We start from the raw sequence: 19,993 nt of genomic DNA on the forward strand, positions 1-19,993 counted from the left end.
TCCCGGATGTTCCTCGCACTCACCTGGACCCGTCCCGCGCTTATTTTTACGGGGGGAAAGGAGCTCATTAAAAATGTGCATACTTAAAAATGCACACATTTGGGCTGGGAAAGCTTGATACACACAATATTAGAGGCGTAAATGGGCATTTTTAAGGACCTCCTTTTCCCCATAAAAATAAGCTCGGGAAAATGGCAGGCGCTCGCGGTTGGGATCCAGGGTGAGTGCGTGTGGCTCGGCGAGCTCGTGGGGCTCAAGCAAGGGCAGTGTTTCAGCAGGTGCCCGCCAATACTGGACAGGGCTGGGTTCATGCATCCCTATTTACAATGCTGGCGCCCTCCAAATGTATCACACTACAACCTCCATCATCCCCAGCCAGCATGTCTGATGATGGCTGGGGGTGATGGGTGTGGTAGTTGGAAGCATTTGGAGGGTGCCGGTGCTGGGGATGGCTGGGGAATACTGACCCTCCAAGAGACTTTTTACCAGCCCTTCTTGGAAATGCCAGGGGTCGAACCCAGAACCTTTGGCATACAGAGCAGTTGTTCTACCACTGAGCTACTGTTCTTCATCTAAGAATGAAGCAAGATCCCAGCCTTCGTGGTTCTGAATAAAGGGCTGGATGAATCAGGAAAGCTGGAAGCTGCTTTATATTGCATCAGACTACCGGTCCAGCAAGCTCAGCATTGTCTGAGACTTGCAGCTCCTCTCCAGGGTTTCAGACAGGATTCTTCCCCAGCCCTGTCTAGAGATGCCAAGGGGAGCAGTGGTGTAGTAGAGCTGGGGCTCGGGGGGCTGAAGCGCCCGGACTTTTTATGAGCAAGGACAATGACATCTTCTGTCATCCTGCTCAGGCTTCCCTGTTCCCTCGGAGCTTAGGGGCGTTCCTCACCATAGCTGGGGAGGCGGAGCGTTTCCCCCAGCAACAATATGTTGCTGTGAGCTATCCCTGTTCTCGATAGAGGCGCTGGAGCAGAGTAGGTAATTTACAAGGAAAATGACAAGCGGAACGTACCACTGCAGACTGTACATAGCGGACAGGCGAATTTGCGCACTTGCGAAGGACCGGGGGGGGGGGGAGACTAACACATTTGCATAATTCCGAGGCATTGAATTGTTTTTTAACAGGTGGCGAATGCGTTCAGGACTTTCCCAAGTATCCTTTCTGTATTGGTAGAGGGGTGTGTGGGGGGGGAACGGAGGCTGGCGACGGCAGTAGCGAGATCGCAAAGAGCAGTCGTACTTTTTGCCCCTCTTGCCAGACGGCTCCATAGCCAGTTGGGACGGGCCATCATTCTGGGTTCACATGTCATGACAAGCCACCCCCAACAACCCAACAGCAAGCCATGGGTTCAGAGGGTGGCTTGTGTGTGGTCAGCAAACCACACTGAACCGTCTGCACCGAGCAAGGATGAATGGATTTTCTCGATGACAAGATAGCCTTGTTGTAAGGCCAAGTATTTGGGGGCGGCTTGGTCTTCAATGGACAATTAAGAGCCATTCACTTTACAAAAGGCCTATTCCTGGTGGAGATGAAAATGGCTACAATTGGTCTGCTGACAGGGATCAAGACAACTCTTCTCCATTTCTAGGCCTCCCCTCGGGGCCAGGGGTATGGTGACTGTCACGATGAGTGCATGCCCTTCAAAAGCTACCACTGGAGGTGAGCCTGGAGCTAGGAGCCAGAGCTGAGGAACCCAGCCAGGCAGCCTGAGCCAAGGGATACACACAGCCCAACCCAGACAGGAAGAACTTTTATAGCCCTTCCTGTCCAGGGGGGCACAACAGCTGGGTGGGTGGATGGGGCCAGGCCTGGGAATACTTGGCTGCTGGGAAGAGGCTCCTGGATCCCGGTAGTTCTGGCAGCCATTCACAAAATGGAAGGTTGCCAGTTCTAGGCCTGTCACTGCCTAGCAACACCCAAGGACCATAGCTCAGAGGTAGAACACATTCTTTACATGCAGAGGTTTGCAGGTTCAATCCCCGGCACTTCCAGGTAGGGTTAGGACAGAATCCTGCCTGAAACCCCGGAGAGCCGCAGCTGCCAGTCAGTGTTAACAGTACTGGGCTAGATGGACCCATGGTCTGACTCAGCATAAGGCAGCTTCCTATGTACCCATGTATGTGCTTATAAGCATGTATGTGCTTATAGCACCCTTCTGCCATTGCTACTTGTTTATGGTGGTAGCTTTTGGTGGTCCCCCCCCCTCCCACTTCTCCTCTTCCCTCTCTCATAATACTAGAACCCAGTGGGGTCCTCCCATGAAGCTGATTGGTGGGAGATTCAGGACAGATCAAAGGAAGCCCTCCTTCCCACAGCGCAGAGTTGGACTATGGAATTTACTTGCACAGGATGTAGCATAGCGATGGCCACCCATTTGGATGGCTTTCAAAGCAGGTTAGAGAAATCCCTGTGGGAGAAGGCTATCAACGGCTACTAGTCCTGATGGCTCTGTGTTACCTCCAGGATCAGAGGCAGTACGCCTGTCTGCACCAGTTGCTGGGGAACATGGGTGGGAGGATGCAGCTGTACTCTTGTCCTGCTTGTGGGTTTCCCACGGGCAGCTGGCTGGCCACAGTGTGAACAGAATCCAGGATGAGATGGATCTTTGGTCTGATCCAGGAAGACTCTTACTATTTCTTAAAGATGAGGGCATGGATGGGTAAGCGTAGTCCATGACAGCCTGGGAGTGGGAGCCATTCTAGACAGGATGTGCATGTGCATATTTGCGCACGCACATGTGACCTAGGCACCGGATACTGCAGCGCTCCCTGACACACTACATCAGACTTCCCCAAGCTGGTGCCCTCCAGACATTTTGGAGTACAACTCCCAGCATTCCTGACAGCACTACATCGTCTGGAGGGAAAGGAACCTGTGACTTTTGAATGGTGCATTGCAATCAAAAGCTTAAAGGAGATGACATCAGGAAGATGACAGTAGTTTTTGGTCCAAGAAAAATCATAGTTCAGGGACACGTTGCATGCAGAAGATCTCCAGTTCAATCTCACATGTGTCCAAATAAAAAGGGTCTCTTTCTGGGACCTGTAAAAGCGACTACCAGTCAGAACAGATGATGCTGAGCTCAATGAGGCAAAGGTCTGACTCAGCATAACTTCCATAATAATAGGGGGAGCTCTATCTTGGTGGCTGAGAACATTCCTCGCATGTAAAAGGGCTCCAGTTCAATCTCAGCAATCACCAGTTTTGAGGGGGGGTATAGGAACTTGTAGCAGCAGGACTAGGAAAGACCCCTGCCGGAGACTTTGGGGAGTTAGGGATGTCAGAAGATGAGAAGAATCCATCCAGGCAATGAAACTCATCAAGCTTTCATCAGCTCAGCCCCCAGACTTTGGCTTGTTGACCTGCAAGCTGGCCTGACTCAATCTGCATCAAGTTGGGCCAGTTCGGGGATTTTCCATTGCTTGTTTAATTTGCATGAGAAGAAATTTGCACAAATTGCACCTGCAATTTGTGTAATTCATGCAAATTCAGGGTGCAGTTTGCGCAAATTCCGGCCGCATTTTGGGGGATTTGCACAAAACGCAACTGCAAGTTGCGCAAATTTCTTTTGACACACGTTTTTTGAAAAAATGGGAAAGTTCCTGGATTTCAGGAAGAAGCACCCCACTTGGCGTGCAATTGCAAGCAGAGTTGGGTGCTCAGCGGGAGTCCATCAAGCCCCCAGAGGGCTGGATTTCTCAGTGACAGTCATACCTATGGGGGGGGGGGTTGATAGCCCATTGTTCTGACTCAAAGTAAAGCAGTTCCTTCTGTTCTCATCTCACAAGGACTATTGCAAACACCAAGCATCCCTCTATGACTAGTAGAGGAATAAGGCCATTACACAGATGGGCTGGAGCTCAGTATGCTGTTGTATGCACCAAGTGCCAGGTTCAATTCCTGGCATCTGTAGAGCTGGGAAAAACTTCCTGTTTGAAATCCAGGACAGCCGCTGGTGCCAGTCAGTGTTTGTTTATTTATTTGTTTGTTTTTTCATTATTATTATTAAATTTCTTAAATCACCCATCTGGCCGGTCACCCAGCCACTCTGGGTGATGTACAGCAATAGAAACAGTTTTAAAACAATAAGATTCTACTTTAAAACATCACATTTCTAAAAATACCCTCACCCACCCCAAATGCCTGCCTGAACAACCACATTTTTTATGAGTGGCAGAAGCTCATTAAAGAGGGGGCATGGCGGAGTTCCCTAGAGAGGGAGTTCCACAGAGTGGGGGCCACCACAGAAAAGGCCCTCTCCCTCATCCTCACCAGCCTAGCTGTCCTGGCTGATGGGACAGAGAGAAGGCCATCCAAAGCTGATCTTGTTAGGCGGCCTGTCTGGTGTTGCTGGAGGTGCTCCTTAAGATAGGCTGGCATTGTGTTGACAATGGTCAGGTAGATGGACCCACATTCTGACCCAGTATAAGGCAGCTGCCTATGTTTCTATTTAATTCGGCCCTGTATTCAGAAACATGAGGACTGGAATCATACTTTATTTGTTGCTGAAGGGAAATAGGTCAGTTGTAGAGCACCTGCTTTGCATACAGGCAGTCCCAGGTTCAACCCCTGGCATCTCCAGGTAGGAGAAACCTGCTGTCTGAAATCCTGGAGAAAGGCTGCCAGAGACAATACTAAGCTATATGGACCAGCGGTCTGACGCAGCACAATGTAGCTTCCTATATTTTTATATTTATGTTCTTATGGGTTTTCCCATTTCCAAAGCTCCAGCAAAAACTAGAGTGGCTAAAACCAGCACAATGCTATGATATGGGGAAGGGGGAGAATTGGGGTGGGGGGGGGAGAAGAGAGGGAGGAGGGCATTCTGACTGTCAACTGGTGCAACGTTCTTTTTTTAATGACATAACTGGTAAGGAAATGGAGATTTTCCACAGCGATATTTCTAGACAGAAACTAATTGAGCAAAAATAATACAGCCTGGCTTTCATACACTCGGACCAGTGGCAATCAGCTCAGGCCAGCTGTGTTTTCTTAAGTGCAAACAGGACTGACATCCCTTCCTCACAGTATGTCTGGAGTAGCCAAAAAAAGAAATAATAATAATAACATAACAGTCGCAAGCGGCATTCCGTCTTTCTTAGCATCTTTCGTCTGGGGTTCAATCAGGTGGGGTTTAACTATTCTTATTTGCAGTACAATTCAGGGTTGAGGTCTGTTGTTCAAGTGAATGCAAGAGCAGCCCTGCCAGATCGAACCAAAGGTCCATCTAGTCGATGGCCAGGAAGGGATGCTTGGAGAGCTCCTTTAGAGTTCTGGCTGGTCCTGACTGAAACCCGGAGCGGATTCTCCACCTCACTGATCTCGGAGCCTTCGGCCTCCGCTGATAACTGAGTCCACATGGCGGGCAGGTGGTCTCCAGCCCTGCCTGGAGATATCAGGGATTGAATCTGGGTCCTTCTGTGTGCCAAGCATGGGCTCTTTCAGCTAAAAATCACCAAGCTATCGTCCTCTGATAAAAAACAAAGTAAGATTCTAGTCCTCATGTTTCTGAAGAAAGGGCCGAATTAAATAGCAACATAGGCAGCTGCCTTTTACCGGGTCGGAATGTGGGTCCATCTACCTGAACATTGTCAACACTGACTGGCACCAGCGGCTGTCCTGGATTTCAAACAGGAAGTTTTTCCCAGCTCTACAGATGCCAGGAATTGAACCTGGCACTTGGTGCATACAACAGCATACTGAGCTCCAGCCCATCTGTGTAATGGCCTTATTCCTCTACTAGTCATAGAGGGATGCTTGGTGTTTGCAATAGTCCTCGTGAGATGAGAACAGAAGGAACTGCTTTACCTTGAGTCAGAACAATGGGCTATCGACCCCCCCATAGGTATGACTGTCGCTGAGAAATTCAGCCCTCTGGGGGCTTGACGGACTCCCGCTGAGCACCCAATTCAGCTTGCATTTGCATGCCAAGTGGGGTGCTTTTTCCTGAAATCCAGGAACTTTTCCATTTTTAAAAAAAAAGCATGTCAAAAGAAATTTGCGCAACTTGCGGCTGCAACTTGTGCAAATTCCGCAAAATGCTGCCGAAATTTGCGCAAACAGAGACATAAGAAGCTGCCTTTTACCCAGTCAGACCACCGGTCCATCTAGCCCAGTATTGTTCATGCTTCAGCACCTTGGATAGCTCCTTTAGAGTCCTGACTGGTTCTGACTGAAATCCGGAGCAGACTGACTGCCCCACTGACATCGCACCCATCATCCTCTGCTGACTGCCCACAATCCAGCAGCTCAGCCTCCCTCCCTTGACTCAGAGGATTTGGGTGGGAGCGACAACCTGGTATGTCAGCAGCACAGACCAAGGACAGGGCCGCACAGACCAAGGACAGAGCCAGCGAAAACTGGCTGGAGAGTCCTGGTTCCCTTTAGACAGGATGTGATTTGAGGCCCCATACCAGATTTGAGTAAAATTATATTCTGAAAAAAAAACGTCCATGGTCTGTATCCCCGTAATGGGGGCGGGGGGATCTTTTTTCAGCATGAGGGCCGAATTCCAGTTCAGAGAAGCTTGCAGGGGCAATGTACCAGTGGAGGGTGGAGACAAGGCTAAAGGGGCAGGGGCAGAGGCCAAAAAGGCCGGCATATTTTAGCTGAAAGCTCTTCCACCAGTAGCTAAGCATTTCAACCTCTTAGAATGCGAAAATAGCATGCCAAAGCTGGAAAACCATCAAACGATCAGCAGTCAGCGGAAAGGGGTGTGGCCAGGAAAAGGGGCATGGCCATCTGGAGAACCCCAGCAGCACAGATCGGGACCCCAGGAAGGACGAATTTGGCCTGTGAGCCTGAGGTTTCCCCCCTCCCTTCTTCCAGGTGCCGTAATATCTTTATTAAGCCAACTCAAAAGGTCAACAAAATCCTTTCAAGTTCTCCAGAACTCTTCATCAGGTCAGGAGCATCGTGGAGGAAGCAAAATGGTTGCCAGGCTTCCCACGCAGTTGCTGTTGCTAAAACGTGCAGCAGCAGCAGCAGCAGCTCAAAAATGGGGGGAGAGAAAGAAGCTGTGCTAATGCCATTGCTAATGGTGAGCTCCGCCCCTGAAAAACCACTGGAGAATTTTTCCTTTCCCTGGAGAAATTCTCTGAAATGTTTTCATGCCCCCCACAAATAGGGTGGAGAACTTATTTATTATTTATTGATCTACATGTATTATTTATCATTTGTGCATGCTCTAGACTAGACTACAGATATGAAAAAATGCATATGCCAATATAACGATTCGGTGGGGCTGTGAATCCATTCTGGGTTTTAGTCAGAACCAGCCAGAACTCTAAAGGAGCCTTCCAAGGTGCTGAACCTTATCCCCAAAATAGGTTCAGCACCTTGGATGGCTCCTTTAGGGTTCTGGCTGGTTCTGACTGAAACCCGGAACGGTTACACAGCCCCACTGAAACCGGAGCCACCAGACTCCATTGAACAGAGTGCTACCGCTGAACAAGGAAGGGTTGGGCAAGACGGCTTCCAAGACAGGCCACAGATGCCTCAGCCAATGACTGGGTAGCCCACAGTCGGTCTGGCCAAAGCCACACCGGGCTGTTCCATGTGGTCACCTGGGAACGAGACAGATGTACTGGAGGCTTAGAGGCTACACTGCGCTTGGTCAGTTTGATGGTTTCGGACATGGACACAGATGATGTGAGCGTGATTCTTTTTCTTTCAGTGGTTTCCCCCTCAGGCGCTGGGAGAGCTGCGCTTTCCTCCACTGCTTCGTATTTCCCTGCTTGAAAGCTGTCGGACATTGCAACCCAACAGAAATGGTGGCAGCGTATTTCTAAAATGCGATTATCACGGGAGATTTGCCTGAGGGCCCCCATTTGGGCATGCTGGCACCGACCAATGTGTACATTCTCTGCAACACAGCTGTGCCGCAGCACAACCTGAATTTGTCTGGGAAATACTCATCTGCCTCTTTTATTTCCAACAGCAGAGGACAGCACAGCTGTTGGCCTTCATTCATGCATCTCTTGGCATTTCCCATCATGGATTTTGAGGACTCAGTCCTGCAGGGGGCTGATAGTTCAGGATGAGAAGCCCCAAGAGCATTTATAAACATAAGAAACTGCTTTACACCGAACCAGACCAGTGGTATGCTAGCAAAGCATTGTCTACTCTGGTAGGTAGAAGCTCTCTACATCTCAGGTGGGCGGTGTTCCCAGCTCCACTATCGGATATCTTTTTTAACCAGAGATCGCACCTGGGATCGTCTGCAAGCATGATGAGTCTTGTAGTCTTTAAAGTAAAGCAACATAAACAATCTGCTGATCAGGCACGTGCTCTAACAAGATGACATTTTCAAATCCATAACAGTGGGTGCCTACGAGGGATGGGGGAGAAATTCATTTTCTAATTTACGTGAACCAAAACTCATCTGTCCTTCGGAATGCACGCTTCTCCACATTTTGCAATAAATTCATGTATTACTGAAAACAATGTCAGAAATGCATTATATTATGAAGCGCGTTTGTAAAAAGTATGCACGTCGGGCAAAATTGCACACAAAAATGCATGCATTCAGAGAGATGTGCACAAAAATACATACAGATTTTCAAGCAAACTTTTTTTTAAAAAAAAATCCTCAAAGCTCAGGATGAACCGAACTTGAGAAACCGGAACTGACAGATTAATCCATTCCTATTGCCTAAGACAGCCGCAGTTACAGCCATCAAAACTACCTTGGGCAAACAAAACAAACACCCATTGCTGGAAAATATCAGACCACAAGGATAAAATTATCATATAGAAGAGACACAGAAGGGAGCAAAAGAAAGAGAACATATTTACCTGATCACCAACTTTTCCTGGTCGGCCCGGATTCCCTGGTTCACCCTGAGCGAAGACAGAGGACAGTGCCGAAATATTATTATGACTTGCCCTTCACAGAGCACTTGCAATTTTGCGAAGTCTTTTTCAAATTGATTACCCTGCCTTCAAAATAACTCTGTGAGACAGGTTGCTTTCATTCCCGTTTCACAGGTGAGATGCTGAGGCTGTGAAACAGTGCTTTGTCCAACACGTTACAACATAGGTTTGCCCATCAATCCACTCAAACTAGTATTCTTCACTAGACTTGCTTTCCCACACCCTACAGTAATGAAACCTAAATGCATGTATCTGCCACAGTATTTCTCCACCTGTTTACTCCTGCCATCGTTTCCCACTCCTTCCTCTGTTGTCTCCCTGGGATGGTCCTACCCGAAGCTGGAACCCTCCAGATATTTTGGACTACAATTCCCGTCAGATCCAGCCAGAACGGCTGATGGTCAGGTAGGATGGATGTTGTAGTCCAAGACATCTGGAGGGTACCAGCTTGGGGAAGGCTTTAAATTTGTAGGCCCTTTGGGGCAGAGATTGGCCACTTTCATTCTTTATAAAGAAGATGCATATGGATGGGGATAGATCAACAATAGATGCATTCCAGATCGGTTAATGAAAGGATTAACCTCAGACCATTCCCTAATGGACTGTGGGTAGCAGAACAATTACTAATTGGAGTAACTAAATTGTCCTCAGCTGCGCACAGGCTCTTCCCACGGTCTCAGCTTTTCCAGACATTGACTGAGAGCCATGGCACCCTTTACACAGATGGGTTTCCTCTTTCTTGACTGTATGTCCACACAGTGTAACTAATGTTAAAGAGAAGACGTGCCTTTGCAAAACTGTGGTGGACATGTGCCAGAAGAACCACAGTTAATCCCGCATGCCTGGTGGGTGTCTTCCTTGCATTGCTGTGGTTTAAGAGCATGAATCTTCTCTTCAGACATGAGAGTCTTCAGCACAAAACATAGATGTGAGACAGGCTCAGTCCAGTCAGCAAAAGAAGGCTGGGACAAAATCACCCTTTCCCCAAAATAGGGCCTGATTTTGCAAAGCGAGGGCTGGGGGCTGGGGTTGGCCACTTATCATACAAGTTGACTGAGGATTCTCCATCTTTTTCTTGCTTTTTAAACTTCTTTAAAGGCGCATGCCATTACAGCGGCAGAAGACTCTCTCCACAGTTTCCCAGAATGCCTTGGGAGAAACACCATGTGATATGATGCAGTGTAGCTCCCAAGGAACTCCGGGAAGTGCCAGCAGAACAAATCTGCAGAGAGAGCCTCACACCGCTGAAGGGCTTTAAAAAGAGACAAAGAGAGAATCCCGCAGCTATCTTGTGAGGTAAAGTGAGGCAAGCAGCAACCCACGTATCCTGAAATCTCTGGGAATTTTCTTCCCCTTCCTCAACCTCCACAAACCTTCGGGAGGGGCAGTGCCATTTCACCCTCACACCCCCTACAAGTGGTCGAAAAGAAACAGTCAACATTTTGGACCCAGCTTTACAACAAACCACAGTTTGAGCTTCCAAATACACAGGCAAACCATGGTTTGGAAAAGTGCTCGGCTGCTCTCATTTCCCGTCTTGATGCCGCTGCCTCTGCGGGCAACAAGCACAACATCAATTTGTCAATTCAGACATCATGCTGAGCTATGAACAGTACAAACCGTGGTTTACAAATCCCCTTCAAACTGCAGTTTCTGATTCTAGTTTCCTGGCTGATTGTAAACCATGGTTTGTCAATCCGGACATCACGCTGGAGTGCAGTGAGACTTCCTTAACCATGGTTTGATGCCATGCCAGAACTGAGACATAGAGCATAAAGAAGCTTGAAGGCTCAGCAAAAAGTAGGCCCTCTGGGCAGCTCCGTACAGCACCTAGCATACAGTATACTGTACAGTGACAGAAACATTAAAGAGGAGAAAGTTAGGCAAGTCGCAATTAGGCAGGAAAAATCGCAAAGGGCGCAGAAGTCTTGGCCACAGAAAAGCCACAGTGTTTACACAGGATGTCTGGTGTGAAGAGGGGGTGAGGAAAAAAATCTTACAGATGGGCTGCCCAGGCTGACTTTTGTTGTTCGTCAGTTTCTAGAGTTACATTTTTTATCTCTGGGAGGAATGTCGGGGGGCGAGAAGCAATGCCCTGGGCCTATTCTGCAGCCAATTAGACAGCAGAGGGGAGGGAGGGAGGGAGATGGGAGGCTGTTGCCATTTTCAGACAAAAACTCATAGAGGGGTTCGTGGAAATAAAGAAAAAAGCGGGGAGAGGAGTTAAAGATTTCAGAAGAGGACTAATGCTGATTAATAATAAAACTGTGGTTTCCAAAAGTATGCGCCATCATTCTTTCTGCCACAGAAACCACCATGAGTCGGAATTTCCAAAGCAAAAAGCAAGAAGGAAGGATAAAAATGGTTAGTGGAGAAAGAGGCGGGAAGGGCAACCTCCAGACCTGAAGCAGTTTAAAACCAAAGCAACAGGATTCCCTGAGTTTTAGCACCACATTTATGCCCCAATGCCGCCTTTTCAGGTTAAAACAAGGCCTCTTCTTTTTACCTTTAAGCCGTCCGGACCCGGTTTGCCTGGAAATCCCTTCCTGCCGAGTGGACCCTGAAAAATCACACACACACACACACGTAGAAAACCCCGTCATGAGTGGGAAACCGAACGAAGGCCAAACAAAACGTATGGAAATCAGTACAAATACGGTTGTTCTGCCTGGACTATGACCTCCACAGCTGCCTCAACTTCAGAAAGAGAATTCAAGGTGGCAGTACCAGTGGGAAAATGGCAGAATTCAAGATGGCTGTACCAGTGGGGAAATGGCAGAATTCAAGATGGACGGCAAGTCTTTAGAAAAGCCTCGTGATACCCTTTCAACCAGTAGCAAGGCAACTTGGTAGCCTCCAAATGTTGAATACAACTGCCACTCAGCCCCAGCCAGCATGGCCAATGGTCAGGGATTATGGGAGATGTAGTCCAAAACAGGTTGCCTGACTCTGCTTTAGACCACTCAGGAACTGGAGGGACAGTACAAAAATAAAAGGGCCTGAATCTAGTGGGAATTCCCCCATTCCCCCAGAGCAGATTTATGTATTTATTAAATAATTTGGCCCTGTCTTTCTGTCCATGCGGTCTCTCAAGGCAGTTAACAATAATAAAATACATAAAAACAGATTTTATAATATATACATCATCACTGCAAATAAAACATCAATGAGCCAAATGAGGACCAGACAGATACCTCGTTACCAGCCAAGAAATTACAAGAAATAATAGTGTCTTGACCTAGCATCCAAAGGCAGAGGGAGAGGGAGAGCCAAGTGGACATTACGGGACAAGGAATTCCACTATGGGTGCCCCACCACTGTGGAATTCCACAGAGTGACGACTCTGTCCATCTTACCACATTTGTGGTGGGATAGGAAGCAGAAGCTGAAAGTTAAGCATATGCGTGGGCTCATAAAGGGAGGAGGCAGTCCAGGCACATGATAAACAGCCTGGTTCTCACTGAGGTAGTAAGCATGTTTCTGGACTGAACTAGGACTTGAGAGACTCGGGTTCAAGCCCCCACTCAGCCATGAAGCTCATTGGGTGACGTTGGGCCGGTCACTGACTCTCAGCCTAAACAACTTCATGGGGTTGTTATGAGGATAAAATGGCGAGGAAGAGGGTCATGTACGCTGCCTTGGGTTCCTTATTTGTTTGTTTGTTTGTTTGTTTACTTATTTATTATTTTATTGCATTTCTATACTGCCCCATAGCCGAAGCTCTCAGGGCGGCTTCCTTGGAGGAAAGGGGATTTAAATGTAACAAATAAAAGAAATAATAAACAAATAGATGGTAGGGCTGACAGGACTCAGTGCTGCCACATACACACACACACCCCGCAAAAAAAAATTATACACAGAAGACTGTACTAACAGAAGACGGGATGAACTCATGGAGCTTGAGAACAGGGACAATGAGCAACAGCATTCAGCAATCCCTATCACCACCTTTGCCATGGCGAGTGACCCATCACCAGCCTTCTCCTACCCTGGAACTGGGGAGGTGGCAGGGGGCATCCCCACCAATGGCACTGCGTGCACAATTCAACGCTCTGCTCTGGAGTGAGGTGGCGGAGCTGCTGGAGTGCCTTGCAGCCCAGCACCAAAAGAAAGTCAAGCCTTCCCCTTCAGATCGGGAGAGCCTAGCATGCTGCCCATTAGTGTCCTAGGCTGCCAACGCATTTTCCTCCGCCCCAGCCCTGACTTTAGAGCTGGAAGGGGGGTGTGGATCATTCTGCAAATGCAGGGACGGTTCTCTCACTCGCTCTCCAGCTCCAGATTCTGGGTGAGGTTAGGGGATTGCCCCTAACCTCATGCAGAGGCGCAACACGAAGTCAGGAGTGAGGGTGACGGGTCTGGCATTCTCAAGTTTGGGCTTGGCAACCAAGGCCAACCAAAAATGGTGGAATCCTGGCCAGCAAGATCCCAGTCACCTGAACAGGGCTACCAGCAAGCTAAAACAAACAAACAAACAGGGGGGACTCAAACCTGCTTGGTGTAGCAGCGAGGTAAAGGCACTCTGCACGTGCTTAGAGCACTGTTCTTTATGATTACTCCACCTATTCTGAGCACGCGCGCCTTTTCTCTCTCTCTCTCTCTCTCTCTCTCAAAATACATTCTGGGTGCTAAGCCACCAATTCGAATTAAGTCCTGATCAGAAGCTGGCGAAACAAAAAGTAAAAATTAAAAACCTCCTCCCATACGTATCTAAAACAACCCCAACCCCCTTCCCCCTCTTACCTCTGTCCCTGGGGTGCCAGGTGGTCCCACGGGCCCTTCATCGCCCTGTAAGGCACACAAAAGTAGTAAGGGCCACGTGCCAGAAGCAGGGCTGTTGCCCGACTAAACAGGTTTTATTTGGCTCATAATGTGAGTTTTCACCACTTAGAATCATAGAATAGTAGGGTTGGAAGGGGCCTATAAGACCATCAGGTCCAACCCCCTGCTCAATGCAGGAAGCCAAGTCAGAGCATCCCTGACAGGTGGCTGTCCAGCCTCGTCTTGAATGCCTCCAGTGTGGGAGAGCCCACCGCCTCCCTAGGGAATGGATTCCATTGTCATATTGCTCTAACAGTCAGGAAGTTTTTCCTGATGTTCAGCCAGAATCTGGCTTCCTGTCACTTGAGCCCATTCTTCCATGTCCTGCACTCTGGGATGATAGAGAAGAGATCCTGGCCTTCCTCTCTGGGACAACCTTTCAAGTATTTGAAGAGCACTATCCGATGTCCCCTCAGTCTTCTCTTCTCCAGGCTAAACATGTCCAGTTCTTTCAGTCTCTCGTCACAGGGCTTTGTTTCCAGTCCCATGATCATCTCTGTTGCCCTCCTCTGAACCCTTCATTAATATGTTTAATCTCCAGGTGAATCTGCAGGTAAAGCAATTGCACTGCAAGAAGAAAAAAAATCTCTATTTTTTAGATGATGCATGGACCAGTAAGCACCATCTTCACAAACCATCTTGTATGAAAAGGAAGGAGGAACGCGTCTTTTAAGACTGTGCCCGCCACCTCCCATTTTTGTAAGGACGCTGGTTCCCTGGCATGGTGTCGGGAGGTCGCCCCTGCTGCCTTCTGAAATCCTCAGGTAGCCAGAATCAACACGCAGACAACAGGGCTCTTTTCCAAGGCTTTATTTCCATTCAACCTAATGATGCTTACAGATGCTAATTGCTTGATCCTACGAGTGAGACTTAAGAGAGCTGCCTACTCGCGGGTTCTAGCCTTAGGAATCAGTTGATCTCCATTTGGAGGGTCAGGCTGGAAACCTCTGAACTTATGGGCTAGGAGGAGAGTGTCCACCCCTTTCTCGTGGGGCATCGGGGAGTCGCTGTTGCTGTCGCGCCAAGCGGACTGATCGCCTCCTCTCAGCGCCCGCCATCTCCCACTTGACGCTGCGCCGGTGCCTAACGACGAGAAACTGCTGTTGCGCCTCTCTCTCCCTGCCAGGGTCACTATCACTCTCAGGAATGTGTACCGGGAGGGGCTCTCCCCCCAGCTGCACCTCTGAACAGCACACGGGTTCCTCTCCCATGGTTTCTATCTCTTCCTCAGAATCAGAACTGCTCTGGGGCTCTCTGGGGTCCGATCCAACCCTGACACATGGCTCCCTCCATGTGACAACCAGGCAGCAAAACTGTAAGCTGTGTTGGTGTCCAAAGTAGGGATGGCACAGGCGCCCAACTCAGTCCAGGAATCCGGCAGAACTGCCCCTGCCCGCACCCCTGAGCCCCACTCGCCGAGCCCCCGCCCCTGCTCGCCCCCTGCCCACACTCGGCAAATGTCCTGCACTCACCCCAGCAGCCTTGTCGAGCTTCACAGTTGCCATTTTTTGAGAAAATGGTGATCGCAAAAATGTGCATATTTGCTCACACGCAACAATGCACACTTTTGCGAATGCGTACATTCACGTATGCACGAAAATGCGCATATTTTCAAAAGATGCTCATTTCACAGACAAATACGTACATTTGCAAAAATGTGCACTTTCGCATACGCAAATATGAGCATTCGCAAAATGCGCGTTTTTGTGAAAACGAAAACATGCGAATTTTTGCGATCGCCATTTTATTTTTTTTTTAAATGGCTACCGTGGAGCATAATGAGGCCGAGCGTGGGAGGCGCTCAAGCACGGTCCGGGGACCAGCGAATGGGGGCAGGTGCTGAGCGGGCTGTACATCCCTAGTCAAAAGTATCACACTACTACCCTGGTTGTCATGGGCAAAGAAACCGGGAAGTGAGGATGGGGTGGGAGGGACTGAGCGAAATGCTTCGTCGCGTTTTTGTCCTGGACTTTCAGTTAGAATTCCCAAGCTTTTCTTCTCAGCCATGAGGACTAAAGCAGACTTCCTGAGCCTGGTGACCTCCAGAAGTGTTGGACTACAACTCCCAGCTGGGAAGGAGTTGTAGTCTGGAAGGCACCAGGTTAGGGAAGCCTGGGGCACTGGAGTCTCATCCCAAAAGAAGATTTCATCAGACCGTCCGTGTCTGATTCCCTTCAGAGCTGAACCTAGGTTTTAAGGGATAGAAACTTGTATTGGGGGTTGTTTTTAAAATGAAAGCTAAGATTTTACAGGTGAACTCTGCACCCAGTGCCAAATTCCATGTGATTGTGGAATCACACACATGCACAGCGCCCTACGTTTATGGACAAAATAGGAAGAGCTTGAGCTTCAGACCCAGATGCAAAACTTTTTGGCGTTAATGCTGCATCTGGTTTCTCCAGTTAAGAGCTGCTGCCATTGAGGGGTAAGTGGTGCTGAACTAGATGGGGCATCTGTCTGACCCAATCATATTAGGCATGGGGGTGGGGGAGGGAGAATAGTACATGTGGAATAGCAAATTGGCCATAGTACATGATTTCAGGACTGTAGTTGATCACAAACTGAACATGAGCCAGTTCCGTGATGCTGATGCAAAAAAGGCTCGTGCGATTTTTAAGCTGCATTGTTAGAACTGTCGCTTCCAAGTTGCTGGAAGTAATAGTTCTGCTTTATTCTGCGGTAGTCAGATCTCATCTGGACCACAGTATCCAGTTCTGAGCATTGCATTTTTAGAAGGCTGTAGACCAAGTGGTAACTGGGTCAGAGGATGGCAACGAAGACGGTCAGGAGCATGGGAAACAGGCCCTATGAAGAAAGGTTGGAGGAACTGGATATGTTTAGCCTGGAGAAGAGAAGATTGAGGGGGGAAATGGTGGAACTCTTCAAACACCCAAGGGACTGTCTCGCTGAAGAGGGCAAAACACGCTGCCACAGAGGACTAGATCGAATGGCTTTAAGTTACACGAAGCCAGATTTCAGCTGAACATTAGGAGAAACTGCTTGACAGCTCAACAATGGAACCAAAGACCTAGAAAGATGGTGGGCATGCCCTCACTGGAGGTGTTTAAACTGAGGCTGGGAAGCTGTTGGGGCAGCTGTTGGGGCAGCTCCAGCAATAGAGGTTGGACTAGATGACCTCCAAGACCCCTTCCAACTCTGTGATTCTCTGAAACAGCAGGGTTTGTTTGAAGTTGGGCCATAGAAGAAACGGCCCTGCAGCATCTCATGCTCATTTCTTACCTCTTGGCCAGCATGTCCCGTGGGGCCAGGTAATCCCCGCGCTCCCGGTTTTCCCTGCAACAGCCGAGAAGGAGAAAGGTTCAGCAGAGAGAGAAGCACATGAGCTATCGAGGGCCCATTGAAACACAGAGTGGAATTCGCTTGCCAGCACAAGCTTCCATGGGACTTTATCCAATGTCAATTTTGTTGCAGAACCGGGGGAGGGGCGGCCCAAAAGAGGAAAAGAACATCTACGCCAGCTCTTGGAGGCATCTCAATACAAACAAGTCCTAAAAACCAGAGTTTGGGCCAGAAATTTCGAGAGGGATCTCCAGGGTTTCTCTCTCTCTCCCCCTCTCCCCATCCTCCTTTCTTTCATTCTTTTGTTTTCATTGGCTGTGGCCAACTAAACACAAAATCTGGTTTTTCAGCACCACTCACCTTAATGCCTTCAGGGCCGTTTTGTCCTGGTGGGCCAATGTCGCCTGGAAAACCCTACAGAGCATTGAAACAGAAAAGACGTTAAGGGACGAGGACAACAAACCGACGTTTCATAGGCCAGGCTTTTGGAGAGCCAGCCTGCTAGGAGAAATCTCGGGCACCAAAACATGTGAAGGCAGCTTTGATCTTTAACAGTGCCACAGTTGAGCCTCAGGCCCAAACTGAGCCAGGACCACTTCAGGCCCCAAACTGGGCTTCAGGCCCAAACTGAGCCAGGACTACTTCAGGCCCCAAACTGGGCCTCAGGCCCAAACTGGGCCAGGACCATTTCAGGCTCCAAACTGAACTTCATGCCCAAAGTGAGCCAGGACCACTTCAGGCCCCAAACGGAGCTTCATGCCCAAACTGAGCCAGGACCACTTCAGACCCCAAACTGAGCCAGGACCACTTCAGGCCCCAAACTGAGCTTCATGCCCAAACTGAGCCAGAACCACGTCAGGCCCCAAACAGCACCTCGCTCCAGTGAGGGAGGGAGCAAGCACGCCGGCCATGGCCTTGCTTTTCTTCTGCCCCCTTGGAGCTGCCCGCCTGCCGTACCTGCCCGCTGCCCAGCCACTCCCTGACTTGCTCGGGGAGCTTGCTCTAGCCTGCCCAGTTGCTGCTCAAATCAGTTGAGCTCATCCCATGACACGCTGGGCAGTGGCAGCTGTGGCTGCACACGTGCTCTGAGCATGGTTTCCCTGCCCAAGCCAAGAAGGTGGTTTCCAGAGCCAGCAGAGTTTTAGGGGCAGTGGCTGCAGGCCACCGGGGAGAGCCCACTCAGTGGAGGAGGAGGAGAAGGTGAGATAAAAGTGGGCTAGGAAGCGAGAAGGGGGATGAATTGCTCAGATCGGTAGGCGAGATCACTTTTGAAAGGAGGATGGTGGTATGGAGTGCATGATACAGCCCTTTTTGCACCAGCAGCACAACACCCCCTCAAATAATAACAATAGTTTTAAAAACTCCCTACCCTGTGGAGCTATTGCGCAGAATGCAGTGGTGGACGGACAGGATGTGCTAGAATTTTTTTTTTGTCTGACTTCTAAGCTGTGCTTTACAGATCTATTTAGAAGTCAGCCCCAATGAGTCAATGGGACTTACTCCCGGGTAAGTGTGTGTATGATTGCCGCTTAAATGCCATTCTTTGCTAGCTCCTTTAAAATGCAGAATAATATGAGGCAATAATCTTTTGATAGATACCGTTCCCCTTTGCAAGCTTGTAAAAACTAGATGACATAATAAAAAAAGGGATTTTCATCATACACTTTTATGTGATGTTTAGTTAGGACCCATGTTGATAGAAGCAGAGAAATAGGAATGTTGTCCGGCACTCAAAGATGTTTTTATTCAGTCCTTTGGCACATAAGCTGGTCTGTTGTTGAAGGGTTTTTTAATTGGCTGCTGTTTATTTTTTCATTGCTGTATTTTCATTGCTTTTCATGTATTTGTTTATAATGTTCTGCTTTAATTGATATTTTGTTTTTAATCTGTATTTTATTATCAGCCCTATTGAGCACCAATTTTTGGCAGAAAGATGGAATATAAATTCAATAATAAATAAACAATAAATAAGCAATGGGGAGGAAATATCCAGACATGTGGTTGGCACTGTTGGCGGCAGATGGTTCTGCATTATTACTTTACACATACCGGGGATGAGAAGTAAGATAAAGACTGCAATCCTATGCACACTTAGATGGGGGTAAACCCATTGAACTCAATGGGACTTCTGTTTGAATTACATGCTCTGAGCAACTGTGGTGGAAGTCTAATATATCATGCTTAATGACATCACCAGGGCCCACCCCGTGTGACATCACCAGGGGCCATCCCTCGGTCTCAGGTTTGGACCCTGAAATCTCAGGACCTGGGATGTTCCTGACCTGGCAACCCTAAGCACGAAGGATGCTCTGGAAGAGTCAAAAGGGACACTGTCTCACAAGCACTGTCCCTTACTCCATGCCCCCATAGGTGACTGCATCCAATTGTCAAACGGTAGACTTGGCCTTGATATCCTATTCTCGGGTTATTATTTTTAAAGCCTTCACTTAAGGAAAGAGTTAAGGCTCTTAGAGATTCACTTGGGCATGAAAAAGCATGGAGATGACAAGTTCAGGCTTCCTCCTCAACTTCCTCCTCATGTAAGCAGTAAAAAAAAATATATCTACAGCTTCACACTGTGTCCTCACAGCTTAGCCTCAATGCACTCATACTTTTCCTCTTCCTTTCAGCCCCAATCCTCGTCTTCTGCAGGCTGAGAGAACAAGGAAGCTGGGGCCGGGGCGGTATCAGTATTTATAAAATATAAAATGGTGCAATGGAGCCACAGCGCTGAAGCTCTGGGAGTTTTTGATTACAAAGAAAGTGACGTTATCTGTCACACCCCTGGCTTCCCTGTTCCCTCTGACTTTAGCTGCAGTCGTCACAGTAGTGTGTGTGGGGGGGGAGAGATGGATCCCCACACACACACACACACACAATATTTTGTTGTGAGATACCTACGTTGTAAGGAGTGGCTTGGTCTTGGTATTTTGGGTGGCTTGGTCTTGAATTAGCGATTAAGGCAACAGTGACCTCAGAGAAAAGGAAAAGGGGGCG

At 48.6% G+C, this 19,993-nt stretch overlaps 1 protein-coding gene across 1 annotated transcript in view; it reads right to left on the reverse strand.

Moving 5' to 3' along the window:
• The window catches only part of LOC146335737 (uncharacterized), a 352,825-nt gene that overhangs the window by 156,685 nt on the left and 176,147 nt on the right, over positions 1 to 19,993 (reverse strand). The window contains exons 19-23 of the mRNA XM_084820776.1: positions 17,357 to 17,410; positions 16,937 to 16,990; positions 13,619 to 13,663; positions 11,385 to 11,438; positions 8,801 to 8,845 (exon numbers count right to left, since the gene is read on the reverse strand). Coding sequence (XP_084676902.1) covers positions 8,801 to 8,845; positions 11,385 to 11,438; positions 13,619 to 13,663; positions 16,937 to 16,990; positions 17,357 to 17,410 — 252 coding nt within the window. The remainder of the gene's footprint in view (positions 1 to 8,800; positions 8,846 to 11,384; positions 11,439 to 13,618; positions 13,664 to 16,936; positions 16,991 to 17,356; positions 17,411 to 19,993) is intronic.

This window comes from Heloderma suspectum, chromosome 14, assembly GCF_057233095.1.
Source record: "Heloderma suspectum isolate Gila_16-S chromosome 14, 16-S_ref, whole genome shotgun sequence".
Lineage (NCBI taxonomy): Eukaryota > Metazoa > Chordata > Lepidosauria > Squamata > Helodermatidae > Heloderma > Heloderma suspectum.